Source organism: Aulonocara sp. 'chitande type north' Nkhata Bay, linkage group LG7 (assembly GCF_057382095.1).
Source record: "Aulonocara sp. 'chitande type north' Nkhata Bay isolate Kocher_YH1m ecotype deep benthic linkage group LG7, A_spYH_male_GT1.1, whole genome shotgun sequence".
NCBI lineage: Eukaryota > Metazoa > Chordata > Actinopteri > Cichliformes > Cichlidae > Aulonocara > Aulonocara sp. 'chitande type north' Nkhata Bay.
The window spans coordinates 13800930-13821623 of NC_141350.1; the positions used below are offsets into that span (position 1 = coordinate 13800930).

General features: G+C 40.1%; 2 protein-coding genes across 6 annotated transcripts in view; one reads left to right on the plus strand and one right to left on the minus strand.

Annotated features, from left to right (window-relative positions):
• On the plus strand, window positions 1–10054 carry slc24a1 (solute carrier family 24 member 1). 3 transcript variants are annotated; one of them, XM_086298755.1, is made up of 10 exons: window positions 1–915; window positions 2131–3312; window positions 4078–4137; window positions 4369–4471; window positions 6603–6677; window positions 7700–7854; window positions 7971–8228; window positions 8318–8407; window positions 9023–9189; window positions 9308–10054. In XM_086298755.1, the coding sequence occupies exons 2-10, from the start codon at window positions 2200–2202 to the stop codon at window positions 9555–9557; spliced, it is 2271 nt and encodes a 756-aa protein (XP_086154881.1). In that variant the 5' UTR covers window positions 1–915; window positions 2131–2199; the 3' UTR covers window positions 9558–10054. The 3 variants fall into 3 exon arrangements, with proteins under 3 accessions (XP_086154881.1, XP_086154880.1, XP_086154882.1); XM_086298754.1 differs by having other exon boundaries at window positions 5–915; window positions 4369–4477; XM_086298756.1 differs by having other exon boundaries at window positions 13–915; window positions 4369–4477; window positions 7700–7788.
• Window positions 10044–20694, minus strand: part of dennd4a (DENN/MADD domain containing 4A) — a 23191-nt gene continuing 12540 nt past the window's right edge. For all 3 annotated transcript variants that reach the window (XM_086298752.1, XM_086298753.1, XM_086298751.1), the window contains 14 exons: window positions 20427–20633; window positions 20196–20324; window positions 19944–20088; window positions 18459–18581; window positions 16899–17006; window positions 15293–16086; window positions 14978–15197; window positions 14274–14365; window positions 13998–14173; window positions 13346–13751; window positions 12923–13040; window positions 12462–12624; window positions 12297–12361; window positions 10044–11828 (listed from right to left, as the gene is read on the minus strand). In XM_086298752.1, the coding sequence (XP_086154878.1) occupies window positions 11692–11828; window positions 12297–12361; window positions 12462–12624; window positions 12923–13040; window positions 13346–13751; window positions 13998–14173; window positions 14274–14365; window positions 14978–15197; window positions 15293–16086; window positions 16899–17006; window positions 18459–18581; window positions 19944–20088; window positions 20196–20324; window positions 20427–20633 (2883 nt within the window). In that variant the 3' untranslated portion in view covers window positions 10044–11691. The remainder of the gene's footprint in view (window positions 11829–12296; window positions 12362–12461; window positions 12625–12922; window positions 13041–13345; window positions 13752–13997; window positions 14174–14273; window positions 14366–14977; window positions 15198–15292; window positions 16087–16898; window positions 17007–18458; window positions 18582–19943; window positions 20089–20195; window positions 20325–20426; window positions 20634–20694) is intronic.

Genomic DNA, 20694 nt, shown 5'->3' on the forward strand with positions numbered 1-20694 from the left:
GGAGTTGCCTACCCCTGTTGGCAGGTACACAATCATACACCCCACAATAAACTATTTACCAAATTTCAGCACACATTTTAAAATTAAACCAAAAACCAAAGTTTACTTTTACAAGAACATCTTTCCAAATACATATTTATTTGATCCAAGTGATACCTCCTCTTTTGCTGCAAGATAGATAGCAAGCATATAGTGCATATATGGTTAGAGTGGGACGTAAACAAAGGCTTCAGGTGCATTATATTATCAACCCACGATTAGGAAGCAGGTATGGGAGGAGTCAGTGCTAAAGCTGCGTTCACTCATGGAAATGCATTCACCTACACTAGGGGAGCATTAATCACACATACACGTGACATCACTGATCAAGTCACCACTGAAAGCTGCAAACAGTCTGAGTCTAATGGTTGGCTAGTTTTCAGAATATGGCATTCGCCCTTGCAACAGTGTTTTAAGATGCACTACTATTTCATATTCCTATGCTGGAAACACCGGAACAGCAATCCATCAAGGAACGCGTCACTTTATCAGTTATGCACATTGATATGGTACTTATATGTTTTAATATGAAGTTTAAAGGTAGACATACCAGTATAATACGTTTCACTATGTCATCAAAGTTTTTTTCTCTAAACACTGTGGTGTCAAAATACCATTAGACAAAACAAACACTTATTTTGCATTAAACTGAATATTACTAAGGTATACTCACAAGTGAGAGTGCGGTAACGCACATAATCCTCTTAGAAGACTTCAGGTATTAGGTATTATGCTGATCCATTGTGAAGAGTTGTTCTGTGTCCTACATACATAACACTGGCCACTGCAACAGTTTGTTTGTGCCACAATAGCTGACAGTGGAAACCTGTGTTTGGATATGCTTGCACTTATGATTTTGCAAGATGTTATTCTCTGGTAAGTCTGAACCTTTTTGTTCTCTTTGGATAAAGCAATTAGATTGGCTCCTTGCTTTAAATTTTGCATCACAACTCTAGTCTTTCATGTTGTGCAGAAACCAGCATTATACAAAGAAAGTAACTGTAACACTTTATAAATGGATCTATGAATACAGTGGGGAAAATAATAATTTGATGATCTGCTGAATTTGTTTGTTTTCTCGTTTTCAAAGAAATAAACAGTCTCTGATATTTATGGTTGTTTTTTTTTTTCAATGGAGAGACACACAATATCAACAAAAACTCCAGAAAAAAATGACATAGAACAAATTAGCCACTCTTTAGTTGCCTTGTATGTTTTGGATCATTGTCATGCTGGAAGACCCATCCACAACCTCTCTTCAGTGCTCTAGCTGAGGCAAGGACATTCTTGTCCAAGATTTTGTGGTACGCAGCCCCGTCCTTTTGTCCCTCAATGAGAGGATCTCTCCTGTACCCAAAACATAATGTTTCCACCACCGTGTTTCCACCAAGGTGAGTCGAGTTGAGGCCAAAGAGCTTGATGTTTATTTCATCTGACCACAGCAATTTATCCCAAGCCTTCTTTAAATTGTTTAGATCTTTACTGGCAAACTTCACATGAGCCTATACATGTGGCTTCCTTATTAGAGTTACTTTGAAGCTCCTCACAGAGGGTGATTGAGGGTCATTTTCTGTGTCTTACATTTCCTAATAGTCACATCAAGTGTTGTCACCTTCCCACCAAGCTTTTTGCTGATGGTCTTGTAGCCCGTCCCTGCCTTGCGCAGGTCTGTAATCTTGCTCCTGACATTCTTTGACAGCACTTTACTCTTTAGCCTGTGGGAATGCAGAGGTTGGAATGGAAGAAACTGATTATGTGGACGATTGTGCTTCATGCACATAACTATTTAAGAACAGAAGTATCAAATCTTTATTTCGCTCAGTGACATGCAAATGACTTTATAACCTTTATATAATGTGTTTTGTTTGATATTCTGTCTCTCTTTGTTAAACTAAAACTACCATAAAAAAACAGATTTAATTTTGTTGTAAGTGAGCAAACAAATAATTGTTTTCCCCATGATAATACTGTGACACATAATAATGGATACATTTTAGTTATGAATAGTCCAAATGCCTTGAAATACATGTATACTATTAATATCTTTTCCAAATGCAATTTTATCCCTGTTTTTCCTTTACTGTACTATAGACTGGGTATTCCATGGATTTGAAGATGTGAAATGAGTCACATCACTGGAGTTTTGAATTCTGCCACCCCATGGTCTTCTGGGGAGAGAACTGGACTCCACCAAATTTTATTTATGCACCTTATTTCAACCTAGCCAAAAGCAACACCTGCTGCTGGAGAAAAATGTATTGTACCAGAAGGAAGCGACTGCAGCTGAGCCGAGTTCTTTTTCTCCTCTCTGGGGTTTTCCTCTGTACCCTCTACCAGCTGACCATCAGCACTAGACTGTACGAGCCTTTGGCAATGCCTCAAATTGCACAGGATAGTGGGGAAGGTTCAGCAGAGGGGGTTGAGGAGATTGCAGATCTGGGAAAGGCTCTAACTACAGCATATGATTTAGAGCAAACTGAGCAAAGAAACACAACGTATGATGTCCATAATGCAACTACAACTTCAGTATCCACAACATCTACCACTACTGAATCGCCATTATTGCCAACAACAAATCGGACTCTTGTGCATTGCATCTATGTGGCACCTGAACTTCCGGAAACACCCACGCCAGCTCCTCCTACAACTACCGTCCCACCAGCCTTTCCGGGTGAAGCGCCACATATGAAGGGTGATTACCCAGAGGACATTTTTTCAATCGAAGATCGCAGACGTGGCTGGGTGACCCTTCACATTATTGGGATGATGTACATGTTTGTGTCACTTGCAATTGTGTGTGATGAGTTTTTTGTTCCTGCTCTCGGGGTAATCACAAACAAGTTGGCAATCTCTGATGATGTGGCTGGAGCCACCTTCATGGCCGCCGGAGGTTCTGCCCCTGAGCTTTTTACCTCTTTGATAGGAGTCTTCATTGCCCACAGCAACGTGGGTATTGGCACAATTGTGGGCTCAGCAGTTTTCAATATTTTGTTTGTGATTGGAATGTGTGCTTTGTTTTCTCGGGAGATTCTCCATCTGACCTGGTGGCCTCTATTCAGAGATGTGTCATTCTACATACTTGGCCTCATCTTTCTAATTATCTTCTTCCTGGATAATGTCATAATGTGGTGGGAGAGCATGATGCTGGTGGCTTGTTACACTGTCTATGTCATTTTCATGAAGTTTAATGTGCAAATAGAGCGTGCATTCAAGACCCAACTCCACAAACACAAGAGCATTGTCAAAGTTATTGCTGTAGAGGAACCTGACAAGGTAAGATCTCCTATTAAAGAATTCATCAAAGCTCTTATCCTCAGTCAGACAACTAATAAGTCTGTTGTCTGATATCTATATTGAAAAGTTTTCTCCATTTTCACCCAAACCCATAAACTACTGGTAACAGAAAACAACCTAATGAAACTTTTGAAGAGCTAGGCATACTAGCTAGGTATTAATGCATTCCTGCTGGAGAGACATAAATCAGCAGATTTTAAGATATTTAACTAGTAGAGGTTTTTGTAGGGATTATTATTAGCATATAGGAAGCAGTTTCGTCACATGATATATACGTAGCTTTTTATAAAAACAAAAACACCCCAAAGCTAATCAGCTGCAGCAAATGAATGCTTTCCAGAGTTATAGCTCCTTTAGCATCCATGTATAGCGTGTCCAAACCTAAACAGTGTGACTGAGGCTTAACTTACACCAAGTAAAGGGTTTAAGGGTTTGTTCATACTCAGGGTTTTTGAGGGTGGGACTCCCAAAAAGAGAACATTTTATTCCTTGTTGAAAATGCTATTTCATATCATTTAGAATCATTAATAATTATTTTATGGGGATAATGGATACAATAAAAATACTGTCATCCTCTGCATTTAAAAAAAAAAAAAATCTGACATCATCAAGTCAGGCAGCGTGTGCAATGAGTGAACTAGTAATGCATTAAATTATAGCACTAATATAAAATCTACCAGAATGAACTTTGTTTTATCTCTGCCGCTGAATGATCATCACTGAACAAAACATTGTTGCACACAGACTAATGGAAACGGTGAGGATAATGCCCCTCCTGCTCCAGAGGACAAGAATCTTTTAAAGGTAAAAATCAATTCACCAACCAATAAACTGCAAGAAGAAAGTCACAAAAAAATTCTTTATACCCTTCAGACTCACAGTCTTATTTTGTAAATAATTAAGACAAGTGCTAGCTCCCTGCACTAGTTAAGAAAAAAAAAACAGCCACTATATCCACTATTGCATGTTTAACAGTGATGGGCTATTATCTGTACAGTGACTAGTTATCATGACCTCAGCCGTCTCTTTCCCCAGTTGAAGCCATCCCTTCAGCGAGGGGGGAGTTCTGCTTCTTTACACAACAGCACAATGAGAAACACCATCTTCCAACTCATGATTCATACATTAGACCCTATAGGTAATGGTGAGTACTATTTGATAGTTGTGAATACTGTTTGATGACTGATAACTGTGTACCAAGTGCTTTTATAATAGCTGTCTGAGTACTATGTCCTTCTCATTCTAAAATGGATTAGCAAAGTGTCCCACATGAAGGCAGCACTAAGTCCAGATTGATACTAAGCAGATAAATACCTACCTCAGTCTGTAGAGGGATCCATTTAGAGGCCTGTAGGAGAACAGGAAGAATATCACCAGGGTATAGCTGCAATACACTCTAGAAAAAGTCAGTTAGTGCATGATGACCAGTGTTGGGTAAGTCACTTTAAATTAGTAACTTAGTTACATTACTAGTTACTTCTATCAAAAGTAACTCAGTTACTTCAAGTTAATCGTTACTTTCAAAGTAACTAGTTACTAGGGAAAGTAACTTTGGTTTTACTCAGAATTCTCTTGTTAATGTGTTGCTTCCATAACTGGATACCCAGCAAGATTGCCAGTCTTCTAGCTTGCTTACTTGCCACAAGTGCACTGTGCCACCTACCAATAGAAAGGAAAAAATGATGTGCATATTTCCATGAGAGAAATCCCACACCTGGAGAAATCCCACACCGTTGACCGCCGCCACGATTCTAGCCTACGTCACAGCGTCATGTGCGCTTTTTACATCCAACACAAAAACTACAGTCGTGGTGCTTTCGATTGTACTCAGAACTCAGAAATTCTGCCTTCTGAATAGGAAGATGTAGGTAACACCAGACTGCAGATGAGCTGCATACAGGGCTGGACTGGTTCATCAAGAGTTGGGAGTTCGCCTTGTAATCGGAAGGTTGCCGGTTCGAGCCCCAGCTTGGTCAGTCTCGGTCGTTGTGTCCTTGGGCAAGACACTTCACCCGTTGCCTACTGGTGGTGGTCAGAGGGCCCGGTGGCGCCAGTGTCCGGCAGCCTCACCTCTGTCAGTGCGCCCCAGGGTGGCTGTGGCTACAACGTAGCTTGACATCACCAGTGTGTGAATGTGTGTGTGAATGGGTGGATGAATGGGTGGATGACTGGTTGTGTAAAGCGCTTTGGGGTCCTTAGGGACTAGTAAAGCGCTATACAAATACAGGCCATTTACCGACAGTGATTCAAGCCATGGCTTGAATCACTGTCGGATCACATTCACACTATAAACAAACTTCAAGGAGTTCATTTGCACCAAGACCACCTCCTCTAAAGGCTCTTGGTGTGGTTACTGTGTTCACATCTGCACAAACATACTGCATGAAGGGGGGAAATGAACCAGAGTTTGATTTAAATGGGCTAAACACAGCAGGCATGAAAACACCCTGAGATCCATCCAAGAAACATCAGTGACAGAAGTAATTCTGTCAAGCAATAATTTTTAGTCAATCAAACCTTTTCTCATGTCTGGGGAGCACTATCAATAGAAATACTCTACTCTGTTATTATGTACCTTGGGATGAGTGTATTTAGTCCAAAATATGAGAAGTTGAAAAACTGACTGCTGACGCTGTCTTTCTGTGGTTTTTGCTGTACTACTGGTAATATTAATAATTATTTTAGCCTCATTGTGAGGAATGGCTGTGTGGTGGACGCAGATGAACAGTCCAGTCTTTGTTTATCCCCCCTTTTCATCATAGCAATTTATTAGTGTGCCGTATTTGCAATCAAACTAAGGCAAGAAGTTTAGTATAAAGCAAAAGAAAAACAAGTAACCTCAACTTAAACACTGATTATCCAAAAAGTAAAATAAACTATTAAGATAGCAATTCTGTAGTACATCCATTGTGGCCTACTCACCATTATGACCTAACATGCAATGCTTCTGGAAAGTAGCTGACCATATAGTCAGTAGCTCCTCCCACTCCAGGAAATGACAATTAAATATCAGTTAAATACTAAATTAACTTATAGTAGTTCTCAATCTAAAGTGCAGTCTGATGAAAAGATGAGCAATAAGTTAATCAAATACAAATCTTAACCACCAACATTTTCAATCAGGCTCTCTTTAGGGTTTCACGACTACCGTAATATAGCAGCAATATACACATAATGAATCTAAATTAAAAGCACTTTGTACTGTGTTTAGGGCCCTCCGTGTGACGTCTGTGATTCTAATTTTATTTTGCCACTTTGTGTGTTTGTAGGGAAATTTAAGGAGAAAGCTGAAACTCTGAACAGTGTGGCAAGAAAGAAATCAGACGCCAAAGACAAAAGTGAAGGTAACATTGAAGGATGTGAGCGTCATTCACTGACTAGAGACTGACACCTGCTTAGTATCATTATCAATAGCTGGTCTGCAAAGCATTAAAATGACATGCGCAAAATGACTTAAAAAAAAAAAAATAGGTTTTTTGTTCAACATCAGTAGATGTCGCTATATGCCAACTATCATAATAAAACAACTGTTTCCCCATTGTAGTAATATTTTAGCTTATACCTTGGAAACAGTTAGTACACACTAGTTAAAAAAAATATATATATATACTGTATGACGGTGGCGTGACTTTTACACAAAGGCAAGCAGAGATTCCCCAGCCTCCAGAATACACAAACAAACATATTATTCCACTTTTTAACAGTTTAACTAGTTAAACTGGAACAGATTAAAACATACCATTTTTGCTGTCTGTCTGCACTTTACATGGATGTCTTCAGCTTTTGGCACTCTTTCCTGACTGAAGAATTTTAAAATATTATTACTTTTATAACTGAATATCTACTATATTACCAAATATTACTTGCTAACAAACTGAGAATGACAGGAGGTGGAGGAATTTGCCAAATAACATTTTAGCAAAAAAGTAATAAAACAACATGGTCAGAGCAGCCCTCTCCACCGTCATCACAGCTTTCCTTGTGAATGTAAGGAAGTATTAACAATGTTTTTAACATTTCTCTGCATCACACGTTGGCCAAGGTGGTTAGCAAGACGAAACTCATCTGTTAGGATGCTAAATCACTGAAGCTTGTTTACTTGTTAATGCTAGCTTTATGTTTTTTTTTTTATTTGACATATTTGACATGTCAAATTGCATGTACAAACCAAGTGCATATAACTATGCAGAGAACTCAAGGAATGTATAGGTATATAGCTAAGAAGACAGTGAGTGAATTCAGCTAATGCATTGACTGCAGTTCTTCCTGTAATCAGTCCTGAAGTCTTAAATGAAATTAAAATCTTCCAGATAACTGCATAAGGGCCCGCAGTTATTAAGCAAACTCTTTGGGATTCCTTTCACAGATGGTGGGGAAAAAACTGAGCAGAGCAAAGAGTCAGAACCAACCCCAGCTGCAGAAGAAGAAAAGAAGGAGCAGCCAGAGGACAAGAAGGTACTCTCCAACCATGTCCTGGTGGCTTTCAAAAAGCCCAGAAGTCAGTCTTTGATTCCTGTCTATGTAAGAGTCAATGCACAGATCAATGATACAACTTGTGGGCACCTGCTTCCTTAGGATGGTTTGACTTTTGTTTCTTTTTATCATATGTTTTAATTGCGGTATCTTTCCTACTTCAGGAAGATGTACCAGCAAAAGATGATGGGTCAGGAGAGTCAGACGACTCTGAGAGCGACGAAGAGGACAGCGATGATGAAAGTGACGAGTCCAGTGAAGATGAGGATGATGATGAGGATAAAGACGAAGAAGAAGATGAAAAAGACGATGAACCTCTGTCTTTAGAATGGCCCGATACACGTCGAAAGCAAGCAACCTACCTCTTCCTGTTGCCCATAGTTTTCCCTCTGTGGCTTACCGTCCCAGATGTTCGCAACCCGGTGAGAGATACCATAATATTTCTGATATCAGCTGTGGTAATTTAAATCATGCTGCATTTTGCTTTTCCATAACTCACTTTGTCCTATAGAAATCCAGAAAATTCTTTGTTGTCACCTTCCTGGGCTCTATTCTATGGATTGCTATCTTCTCGTACCTCATGGTGTGGTGGGCCCATCAGGTCAGTTACTTTAGATACAAATACTCTGCTTTGTTTCCTGTTGATGTGCATTGACACACAGTATCACTTAACTCATTCACTGCCAGCCATTTTCAAATCAGGTAACTCCCCACTGCCAGGGTTTTTGAGCATTTTTACTCATTTTTGAAGAGCCACAGAAAACTGTGTGTTATGATCATATAAACGCTGAACCTACCAAAATGAAGAACAGACTCTCTTCTTTCATCCAAAAAATAAAGCTTGTTTCTACCATTTTCCATTCTTTAGTAATCAGCTGTAGAAGAGAGGTGGGTTCCACCAAAACGAGCTTTTTGTGAAAAATACATTTCAAGCAGAACACTAATATTTCTTGCTTTGTGACACCTCTAACATATAAAATAGTTTTTCACTTCTATAAAACAGAAATAACACTGAGAAAGGTTATGTTTTATCAAAACAATTTATTTACAAATATATGAAAAAATAAAATTCACTGACAAGCTGCCCGAGGTTGTATTCTAGCCCCTCCCATTGAAAAACGTAATTGACGTCTATAGACGTCAATGGCAGTGAATGAGTTAAAAGATCTGTGTAAACTAAAAGCTGAGCACCTAAAAATCTTGTTCATCTTCCTAGGTGGGTGAGACTATTGGCATCTCAGAGGAAATTATGGGCCTGACTATGCTGGCTGCGGGGACCTCCATCCCTGACCTCATTACCAGTGTGATTGTGGCTCGTAAAGGCCTGGGAGACATGGCTGTGTCTAGCTCTGTGGGCAGTAACATCTTTGACATCACTGTGGGGTGAGCCTCTATAGCTGGATTGTCATCAATTTCGTTTTTAAAGCTGCTTAACACAAACTTTAATAATTCCTTTCTCTCCCTTTTCTTTATGTTTTTTCACTATCATTTTATTTAAAAGTCTCCCAGTCCCTTGGCTCCTGTACTCAGCCATCCATAGTTTTGGTCCAGTGGCTGTCAGCAGCAATGGGCTCTTTTGTGCCATTGTGCTGCTCTTCCTCATGCTCCTCTTTGTCATCATCTCCATTGCTTCCTGTAACTGGAAGATGAATAAGGTGCTGGGTTTCACCATGTTCCTCCTCTACTTTATCTTCTTGGTGCTCAGTGTTATGTTGGAAGATCGTATCATCATCTGCCCAGTTTCCATCTAATTCTTTCTGCTGAACTGTTAACCTTTTTGGTAAAGGATCTCACGAGCATAGACCTGGATATCTATAGGAAACATTCAGAAAGCTACGTGCTCTGCATTGTTACCAGTGAAGTGTCTGGTATGTCAGCAGCAATAAAGCGTTTTCTAGAACCCGATACTCACTTATAGAAATGATGGCAGCTTTTAAATTGATTTTCATAGTACACGGGGAGATGCATGACTACTGTCTAATACAGTGTAGATTTTGCGGTGTAAGACCTAACAGAGATGTTAATGGGTTTTTTATGCACTGTCTATGAAATGCAAGTAAAAGTGTTAGTTTGTGGACACATTTTGAAAAATGTAGGCTACTAAATGTGTATTTTGTATCATCGTAAGTAAATGATTTTGTAAGAATCATGATAGGGACCCTGAGCTTGCTTGAACTTTTTTTTCAAAAATCATGAAAAATCATTGAAAAAATAAAAAATAAATCAAACACAACATCCATAGAATAAATGTCTTTATTCATAAATGAAGTCAAACTATACATCCACCTAAGGAAGAAATTTCATTTCTTTTCTTTATGTAAAAATCATACAAATCAGTATCTGTGTTACAAATGATAAATAATACATTGAAAACATTGTTAAAATTGACACTTAGTGTAAACAACACATAGACATAAAATTATGTTTTGGTCATTCACTGTTTTGTTTTTTACCCAGACTTTTTTTTTTTTTTTTACAAGTTGGCTAAAATACTGGTCTACATGCTGTGAGATTGGTGTTTTATTTCAAGCACACAGACTTATATAATCCAGCATTGTATCATCAGTTACTGCAAAGTCCAGCAATGAGCTGTGGAGCTGCATCACTCCAGGTTTTTTGTCAGTTGATCGTGAAAGAGTGAACTGTCACACTTGTGTTTTAAAGTGATTTCTGAATGAGGGCAGGTCGGAGCTGTTTTTCATGTCAAAGAAATGTCTTTGACATCTTTATATCTTTAAATATTCTCAGTGCAAATAAGCCTGCACTACCGTCTGTTCCAAGACCGGTTAGTATAAGTGTGTAAAACATCCATCAATACTCTGTATGTCACACTAAACAGTGCACTGTTGTCCAAATATCTAAAACATCGACACCATACATTGAAGACAAAAAGAAAATATACAAAATTCTAGAGTCAAATGCTCTGTACATTATTATGAACCCATTAGTGTGACTCAAAGTCTTTATAAAAGAAAATGTTGACAGAAAACATTTATCTCCTTTTGATTGATTGTACTGTTTTTAAGGAAATCCATCCTTGCAAAATCACATTTAACACAAAATTTTAATCATTACTTTAAAAAAAGATATTGCCTAAAAAAAACCCAAACTGTAAATTAATGAATTATATAATATTCCCTTTTGGGATCTTTTGGTACATTGTACAAAAACAAATAAACATTGTGCATATAAATTAACTGGCTCCATTCTTGAATCAGAAACAATTTTGTGGTTTATAATTTTATGAGGTTACAACCTAGTTTAGTGTATTTCAGTATATGAGTTTAACCTGTCTGCTTTATGAGGTGTACATGAAGAGGAAGTGATTTGCCTTTACAAACTTGAACCTGTGGAAATTTCAGACAGAACCATGACTAAGGTGTGCGTGGCAGAGACACAGCCCCATGTAAATGAGAACAAATGGCAAGTGCTCATCTTATCAAAGTGCTTTGTAAAAACATGAACGTCTAAAAGTACACACAGTCAACAACAGTCTTAACAAGGTCACCAGGACCACTGAGGAATTTCGACGAGGTGAACTTACACTTAGTTGTACCTACTTATTCACAGCTTCAACAGTAACAGAGGCATAAAGTAGACCGTGTAATAACTGTGCAAACATTTATACAGAAAATATCTTCAAAGTATTTACAAATACAAGGCCTGTCACTTCATGCCTCTCAGCTCTGACAGTTTTCAAGAAACTCATGGCAGTTGCATTATGTTCAGTCCCATTGTGCTTACAAGAGCTTAATGCTTCAGTCAGATGAGCTGGTCCTGAGTCTGAAGAGCAGTTTGACAAACAAAGAAACAAACAAAACAACAACAACAGCAGCAGTGACTGTTGGAGGGAGGAAAAAAAGCTACAGAAGGGGGACAAAATGTTCACAAACCAGGCTCTCCAAATGTCCTTCTACACTCCATGACCCCTGCTCCAGGGGGCCGGTCACAGTTGTGTGTCAGTTTAACCAGGTTGGGGGTGAGGCGATCGTATGCCAGCTTGTACTCGCGATCGAAAGCACCTGCAGGCGAGATAATGGTAAGTTAAGAATCTGTCAGCACGCTTTCTTTATATAAAATCTTTTATATCCATTAACTACAAACAGCAGGCATTTGAGAATATCGGCAGAAGAATCTACAGTCTTCTAGCTAGCTGTTCTATTGTAGATGGTCAGAGAAATACTTTGGGTTATGTAAGGTGGTACTAAAACTGTGTTATGTGGATATATTCAAATACTTTAATCTTATACTTTGTACAGAGTACAAATGAGGCTAGTGTATTGCATCCAAGATGGCTGTTTACACAAAACTTTGTACAGGATATGTGAAAAAAAGAAGAAAAAAACCCGCCTGATGGAGTTACACAAAATGTCAGGGCATCATTAAAGCCATCAAGAGTCATTATTACATATTTGGGCAAAAGCAGTGGACTGACATTTCCAGTCCTGCTAAAATAACTAAAAACTAAAATATCCATGCTCTGAACTTACTGATATTAATGTTGTTCTTCCTCAAAGCCACCAGAGCAAGGAACAATAACTCTCTGTAGAGACTCCTTTTTTGGGAGAGAAAAGAAAAGAAAAGCAATGAGATTTTCCATTCATATGATTTTGCCGGTGTAATTTTACTCATCACACACCTCTTTATTTACTTACCTCTGTCTTTTAAAACCTAACTCAGGCCCCAACAGCTGAATGATCTGGCTCATGGGCTGATGCACATCACTCTTCTTAATGCTCCTCACGAAACCCTGCAGGAGCTCCACAGTGAAGAGTTGGCCTTCTTCACATAACCCGGAGCGAACCAGCGAGTTGGCACCTGCGAAGAGGGAGAGATTAAAATCACTGCGATCAAAGGTTCATTCATCTCATTTCTCTCATTAACAGATGAGAGAAATGAAGAAACGAAGTCTGAAGGTGTGGCTCACTGATAAGATGACTTGATTAATAGGTTTCCTGAGCTGAATTATGCATGATCTACTAGTTAATATGCATTGTTTCATTTGCATGTAAATATCTGACCTTACCGGGAAAATAATTTTCTGAAGGTAGCCTGATATCACCTTTTCTAATTTATTGCACTATAGTCTGTGAAAGTAAACATTGTATTAACTTACAGTGGGTGTTCCACAGGACGTAGCAGGGTTGAACTTTGTCTTGGTGCAACTTCAAATTGTCCCACATAATCCTCACGAGAACCTGCTTGCTGTCCTCCGATGACAGCATCTGAGGAGTCTGAAGGGGACAAAATACATAAAAAAGATGAATTCATTATTGCATTGTCCTCTGTAGACACAAGTCGTGTTATGGTTTCATGCATTATATTTTGTTAGTTTTGATTTTTAATAACAACACTAGGAGTCACCAAAGTCCCAAATAATTTTCTGAGCTTTAGAAGTGCCAGTTGGTACAAACTGTTTCTGCTTGCCTTAGCGCTTGGCTAAGCTAATGAGCTACAATATTCACTTTTCTAGTTGCTGATGGCACACGGGATGACATCATTAAAGTATTCTGCGTGGGTGACAGGCTGTCATATTTACCTGGTCTTCGTGGCTACAGTGTTGGGAGCCCAGGATAAGAGCTGGCAGGTTACTCGGCAGGTCGAGCCTTCTGAAGTACCAAACAAGGTTCCAGAAGACAATGGGATGTTGGTCAACAACGCTTGGGGAGGAGATTGCCTGGTCGCCCTCATTCACTAACAGGCTCTCCAGCTCCTTCCACAGAACCAGAGGGCTCAAGTAGGGCACTGTTACAGGAGCAGAAGCAGAGGAGCAGGAGGAGGAGGAGGATGAGGCTGGGGCTTGGCCAGCACCCCCACTGCTCTCCCGCTTCTGTGCAGGAGCTGCAGACGCCTCAGCTGCACCGTCTGTTGTGGAGATTTTTTCCTCGGGATTGGGTGGCAGGGATGTATCCTCCTCTTTAACCGGATTGCTTTTCTTAGACGACCTGATGAGAGACAGAGAGTGGATCTGTTTAAATGGGCCACGGGGATAAAAGATGTTTTGTCTGTGTCTGTGTGCCTTAGTGCTCTTTTGTAAAAAGAAAAAAAAAATGTTCCAGACAATTAGCAAGATACTATAGAAAAGACAATCTAGCACAATGTTGTAACTGAAAATAGCCCAAATTGATGGCTTTAACTATTCAAAGTGTTTGAGCTCTCTTTATAAGCATAGTGTGCTGTGTAAATTTTACCTGCTGTGCGGTCTCAGATCTTTGATTTCCACATTGAGAAAAGGCAAGAAGGCTGTGCCGCAGAAAGGACAAGTGCTGTTGAGGTTTGAGTCATTTGCCGTCCATCCTGCCATTATCTCCTCATCATACACCAGACAGTCACATGTCTTACAAAGTGAACAGCTAGACATCAACACCTATAAAAGAAAGCGTCAGGTTCAGAAAGAAACCATCACACTGCCTGAGCGAGCCTACAGACAAGAGTTGGACTGGGATTGTTATGTGCTGGTGCCTTACCTCTACGGTGTAATTGGGAGTGGGTTGGAAGCGGCCGGTGTCGGGGGAGGAATCTGGAGTGTGAGGAGTTTTGGAGGGAAGTGCCAAACCACCTGGATACAGTGGAGGATTATACAATCAGACACAGAACGCAAAGCCAAGACTGAACACAGCTGTCAAAGCTTGAAATATCTGGATGAAACTAAGAAAAAGTGTCCAGCTGAAACAAAGCAGCAATTACTTTATTAAAATCTGCAATGAGTGTTTGTATTTGTGCCGCAGGTTTAGTGAGTCTGTGTCTCTGCTTGTGTGCACGTGATTGTGCATGCACGTGTACATGTTGAAGTGTGTTTAGCATAGGGCCTGTGGCTGGGTGCAGAAAAACCTACACACTGCATCATCCCTCACGCCTGCTGGCCTACTTTCCAATAGAACAACACCCAACTCTTTCCATCACTGAGGCCTACTCTTACTCTAAATTTAGACTGCCAAGAAGTGTTTTCATGCAAACCTGCACAATGCTGCAGTTATAATGAGCTTGTAACAACAAAGCTTTAAGCCATGAGTTTTTTAGATTAGAGCTGCTTCTAGCAGGAAAGGGACCTGATTTAATTGACTTTGTTGATCATCCAGTGTAAGTATCAGTAACGTTGTAAAATAACAATGTAACACACGAAAATAAAAGCTTCACTACAACAATATTTATTAAAAGATGTGGAACGAACCAGAAAAGGAGTTGTGTCTGAACACTCTGTTTGGGGTGCCAGGGCTGCCCAGGTTAGTATGATGATGCCCAACGGGGCTTCTCCTGACTCGGGACACGCTACCATGCTGTGGGGATGTAAATCCATCTGGATCTAGACAGGAGTCATTATCAAGCAGCGAGGAGCAATCGGCCTCTCCTGAGGTCAGTGAGGACACACTCATGCGGTCACAGTTTGCGTCCTGCAGGGGGCAAAAAAGAACTGTAACTAGATTTCATCCTAGAGCCAGTAATCCCAAATATGCATGAATTATTTATATGTTAAAAAAATTCTAACCTGTGTTAGTGAAGTTTGAGAGGACAAACGAGAGTAGAGACGACTAGCTTTCTCAGCCACACCCTTTCCTGCTGATATAACGCTGCTCTTGAAGATGTCGAGAGTTGGGGTGAACAGTGTTTCCATGGAGAACGATGAAGTGGAAGGAGTGGGTGATGACGGTGAAACCAAAGAGGGAGGCCTCTCTCTGTCTTTGTTACAAATACCAAGAGGAAGAGATGGAGACTGCCTCAGCCTCTCCTTTGTTTTGGCAGGCAGTGGGAGGTGTGTAGTGGATTGAACTAGGGTTGAGGATTGCGGGGAGGAGTGGGGAGAAGAGGCTGAGCGGAACAAAGGGCTTGAGGGGTTCTGCAGGTCCATACTGGGCGTGCGGCTGCTCAAGGGGCTGTTGCCATTATTCATGTACGTTTCAATCTCCTCGGCCAGGTTGCGCCTAGAGTTGGATGCACTGCTGTTGTCATGGTCACATTCCTGTACGGTCGCTGTTGCCATCAGCGACAGGGGATCAAATCCCATCTCAATACCTGTCCTCCTCACTGTCCCGGCATTGCAGATAACGCCGGCCCTCTCCACTGGGTGTTTCTGTTTATCAGTCTCTGTGACCTCTTCCTCTACTTCATGCAGTCTGTCAGAAGCAAGGTGAATCTGCTTTGATGTACTTAGAATGGGGACACTGAGCCTCAGAGTTCCCTGTCCACCAGACAAGTCCAGAGAATTTGGCCTCTCTGCCTTTGGCAAAGCTCCACTCAGAAGAGTGTCACTAGATGGACTGGAAGCCAGCCTAAGGCCACTGCCTGTGACAAAAACACATTTGAAAGCATTCAGCTGAACGGTACATAGTGGTTATACGCAGTAATAAAACGACTTCTTGAGAGTCTGCTTTATAAATAAAACATTGCTGTGTTAGCATCTTTTGATTTGGAGGCGCTGGGAGAAAGAATGGAACCTCCACATCAAACGCTGCAGTTTTGAACAACATTTAGATTGAGAATGAACACTAAAAGGCATTTTTGTGCGTTTTTGGCTAGTCCACTGAAATCTGTGGCATTATTGTGCTCTTGCATTATTCTAAAAAATCCTGTTAGATTTGAATGAATTGTTGCTGGTGTTCTACTGTTCACGCCAACATGAAGCTGCTGCAGGGACGAGGAGGAAGGGAAACTGGCAGCTCTGCGGTTCCTTAAGGGATATGTGTTTATCTTACAATACAGCTGTATTGCATTTTAAGCCAAAAGTAATAAGTTATTAAGGCTCTGATAAAATGCCACACCAATTACAGAGGACTACTGATTATGAAGACTGAAAAATTAGAAAAACAACACAAAGTCAGACACCGCATGTCATGATTTGCAACAAAATTCAAGGCAAAAGTCATCTGCTTACATAACACGTTTATCCATCAGCAGATTGTATTTTTTTTTAATGAGAAACACCTAAATTTAACAGCAAATGGACAAGAAAAAAACCCACTTTACACCCACAGCCAGATGTGATACCACCAGCTTTTAAAGGCAAAGCATCCATTTTGCAGTGAGCTGTGAGTCACTTTTTGCAGAAATAATCCCCCAGTGTCAAAGATACGACATAAAAGCAATCCATAACTCACTTGACTTGACTCCTTTGTCTTCCACCAGGGCTGTGCCATCACTCTCTCTGCTGCACAATCTCTCTTCCTCCTTAGACAAGGAATCATAGCCTTGGTCTGACTGTTCACCTGAAAAAGATAAGGAGAAATCACTCCGCTGACACTTACTTTTTAAATGTCCTCTCACTGGTGTTTTGTTTCTTCCTCGAGTGAATTAGAATTTGTTCCTATTAGTCTCCATGGAAGCTTTATATGAGACAACTGATCAGAGAGTTTTTGCTTACAAGCGCTTTGTGACATTCCCTTCAGCATGAAGCACACAAAACACCCAGAATAGAAAAGCAGGGGCACCAGAAAAGGAACAGAATATTTTTATAAAAACTTCATTAAATTCACAAGGTCAAATAGCAGGAGACAGTACAAACCTTCTCCACTGTGCTTGGAGTATTTTCAAAGAATTTGTTCACTTTCAGTAGTTTGATGAGACAAGTTGTGCCAGATGATATTGTTAGCGCAAAAGCTTTGGTCTTTTCAGCTTTGGTACTTGTCTTAGCTGCGAAGATGTGAGCTTACAAAAGAAACATGCCTACCTAACGCTATCCAACATAATACAATTTTCCCCAACCCCACCCATACCTCCACCACCACATATTACAGAGCAGACTTTATGTAAGTGCTTGTTTCTTGGCTTTTACATTTGCATTTTCCCCAATCACTTAAAATGTAATTTGAATGCAATTTGCCTTTAATGCATAATTCAAAGATTTATTATATGTATTTATTTATGCTTTTGACTGGGCTGGTTTAAAAGCAGCAGAAAGTTTTAAAAGTTATATTTAAAAGCAAGAGTAAGAAAGCAGCTACACAACAAACTGCCACCACATCTCCATCTACGTTACGCCTTCTTTCTCTTATCCATGCCTGAATGGACCCTACCACCAGCCGAGGGCGGGCAAGCCGAACAAAAAGGATATAAAATGTAAATAAATAACAAAAGGTATCACCTGTTATTTGCTTACATGCTGAAAGGTACCTATAATACGGCACATGCAGCACACATATTGTATATCTATGTATTTAGCAGAGTGCCTTTGACTACACATCCCCTTTATTCCCTATTGCTTTCACACCATTAAGTAAATAATCAGGGATCAAACTATCCTTGATCCTTGCACCTCACCATCCATAGCATCTAACCACAGAGGAAAAAACAAGACACGACACAACCACTAAAGAGATTTTCGCTCTGATTACCTGGCATAATTCCATAATATCAAAATAAACAACAAAAACGTCTCTCTGATATAAATCAAGTACATCAGGTATGGGAAAAACCAACAGTGAAAACGGTGAACCTTTCATCACACCTTAATACTGGAGTCTTTCATATATTAGTTTGTGTAAAATGACTGAGAGAAAGTCAGTGCAGATGAATAATTAAGGTTTGAGATTCATGATGTTCTGCCACTTTTAAGGCAGTTAATTCAATCACATCCCATAAATCAGAGAGATATGAGGGAAAGTAAAAGGCTGCACGTAAAATAGATGGAATGAGAACGACATAGGGCAGTAGCTCTCTACCTGTACTAAATCCATCATCGCTGGAGTCCATTTTAGTGAAGTCGGTGTCGATGGAGGTGCGCTCAGCAGAGTCATTAGCGCTGTCCAAACTGCCATGGCTGACTGTGTCTAGATCGCTGCCGTCTAAAGGGAGATAAGAGCAGAGAGAAAGGGGATGAGAGAGGCTTCACAAAAGACAGACTACCAACAGGATTATGAAACCAGAGCTGCACTCACACTATATATGAGCGATGTATAAACCCTCACTGAACTGTGTTGCAATCATTATCATCTGCAGCAAACGCAGGAATGTTCTGAGTGCCACAGCATCAACCAGCGCTATAAGATTTATCTATTTTACCTCAAAGTGAAGAAAAGTGAACGAATCTTGCTCAAGACCGAAGATGCACTTAATATGATCGTGTTTTTATTTTGGGAATTTAAACGTTTAAAAACGTTAAGTTAAAATATGTGCAGCTGGGAAAAATGTCGTATCAAATGGTGTAAAGCATTACTTTTTCATTAAAGCCTATCACTCAATATGTCATTATGGTAATGAGGGTCTCTGCGGGTTGTTGTGGGAATTTGAGACTGAGATCAAAAGGAATCTGTATACTTTGACTGCCAGGGAGGAAAACCTCTTCACTTTGTGTAAAAGGTTTCAAAAAAAGCAAGGTAGGGAACCAGGATCAGACTATGTCGCATGAATTCATAAAGCAATTACAGTAACTAAGAAGAAAATACACCATTGATGAAGTCAGGAGTAATTTTCTGTAAATTTGATGCAGTCCAAAACATCTTAAAGCCTCACTGGGATCGAGTGTAAAGCAGTCACTACTAGTTCTACTTTTGACTACAGAACTGCCGTAATCGGAGTTCTAAGGAAACATTTTTCAGAGATGTTATTTGAGATGATAGTATCACACAGTTTCTGCAGATTTGTTGGCTACACATCCATGATAAGAATCTCCCATTCCACTAGATCCCAACAGTGCTCTGTTGGATGGAGATCTGGTGACTGTGGCTGCCATTTGAATACAGTGAACTCACTGTCATGTTCAAGAAAGCAATTTGAGATGATTTGTGACACAGCGTGTTATCCTGCTGGAAGCATCCATCACAAAATTGTTACACTGTGATCATAAAAGGATGAAGATGGTCAGCACCAATACTCAGGTGAGCTGTGGTGTTTAGATAACATTTAGATGTTACTAATGGGCTCAGTTTGCCAACATACCCTCCAGCCTGAACCGCTAATACAAGACAAGATTGATCCATGCTTTTTATTTACAAGAGGAAAAAGTAGTTTTCACTAGAGGCAAAAATATGATGTGTGTGATTCACAGAGAATTACTGCTCTATACAAAATGTTTGGCCAGATGTTTGTGGAAGTGCTGTAGTTGAATGAAAAAAATATCTGTATGTTTTGTTTTGTTTTTTCACCAAAATATATGTAATTGGGTTGTTACAGACAGTCACATAATCAGGAATTTAATTTTTCCTTACCTGAAAGATGAGGATCTCTTTGGGAGTTCCGTTGTTTCCTTCCTGCTTGCTTGAACTGGAGCACACCGAGGAGCACGTTCCTCAGCTTTCCCCATAGAAAGTAACCTCCCCTGGTGGTCGATGGCCAGGTGCTCTCTAATACCGCCTGGAGAAGAAATACAACATATTTTAAGATTTAAGCTCCCATCTCAATCCAATATGCAAATTGCTTGCATTTTCTTAGTTGTATTGTTAACGACCGATAGCACGCACCTTGTTATAGTACCCATATGTGATAGCATTGGGTTGAACTCCAGCTTTCTTCATCTCAAACAGCACCCTCACAGCCAGGACTGGCTGGCTGTACTGTCCACACAGCTGCAGCAGCACACGGTAACAAACCTTGGAGAAAAAAACACGTTAACACTGAAAATGTGCAGCGTCGTCTTTTCTGAATCATATCGGCAGATCTGTATTGTTTTCTTATCCAGAGCAGTTTCCTACCTCATCTGGAGCCTGCAGCTTTTTGTCCTGCATTTTCCTCAGCACATCATAAGCCGTACGCAGCGCTCGCACCTTGGAGTGGCAGTTGCCAACAAATCCTGGCAAGCAGATAAACCACAGGCCGTAGCAGTGGCGAAGCAGACACTTGGACCACATCTGAGGCATAGATGAATATGTTTTGGCCATCCTTTGAGCTGATTTGATCTCCTAAGATGAAAAAGATCAGATGTAAATGTGATTCATTGTCTATTAACAACCAGATTTGCAT

Bases quoted from the DNA above. Each gene is read 5' to 3' on its own strand.
- slc24a1 (XM_086298754.1), top strand. From the start codon at position 2,200: ATGGTCTTCTGGGGAGAGAACTGGACTCCACCAAATTTTATTTATGCA. The intron at 3,313-4,077 runs GTAAGATCTCCT...TGTTGCACACAG, and splicing joins CTGTAGAGGAACCTGACAAG to ACTAATGGAAACGGTGAGGA. The intron at 9,190-9,307 runs GTGAGCCTCTAT...TTTATTTAAAAG, and splicing joins ATCTTTGACATCACTGTGGG to TCTCCCAGTCCCTTGGCTCC.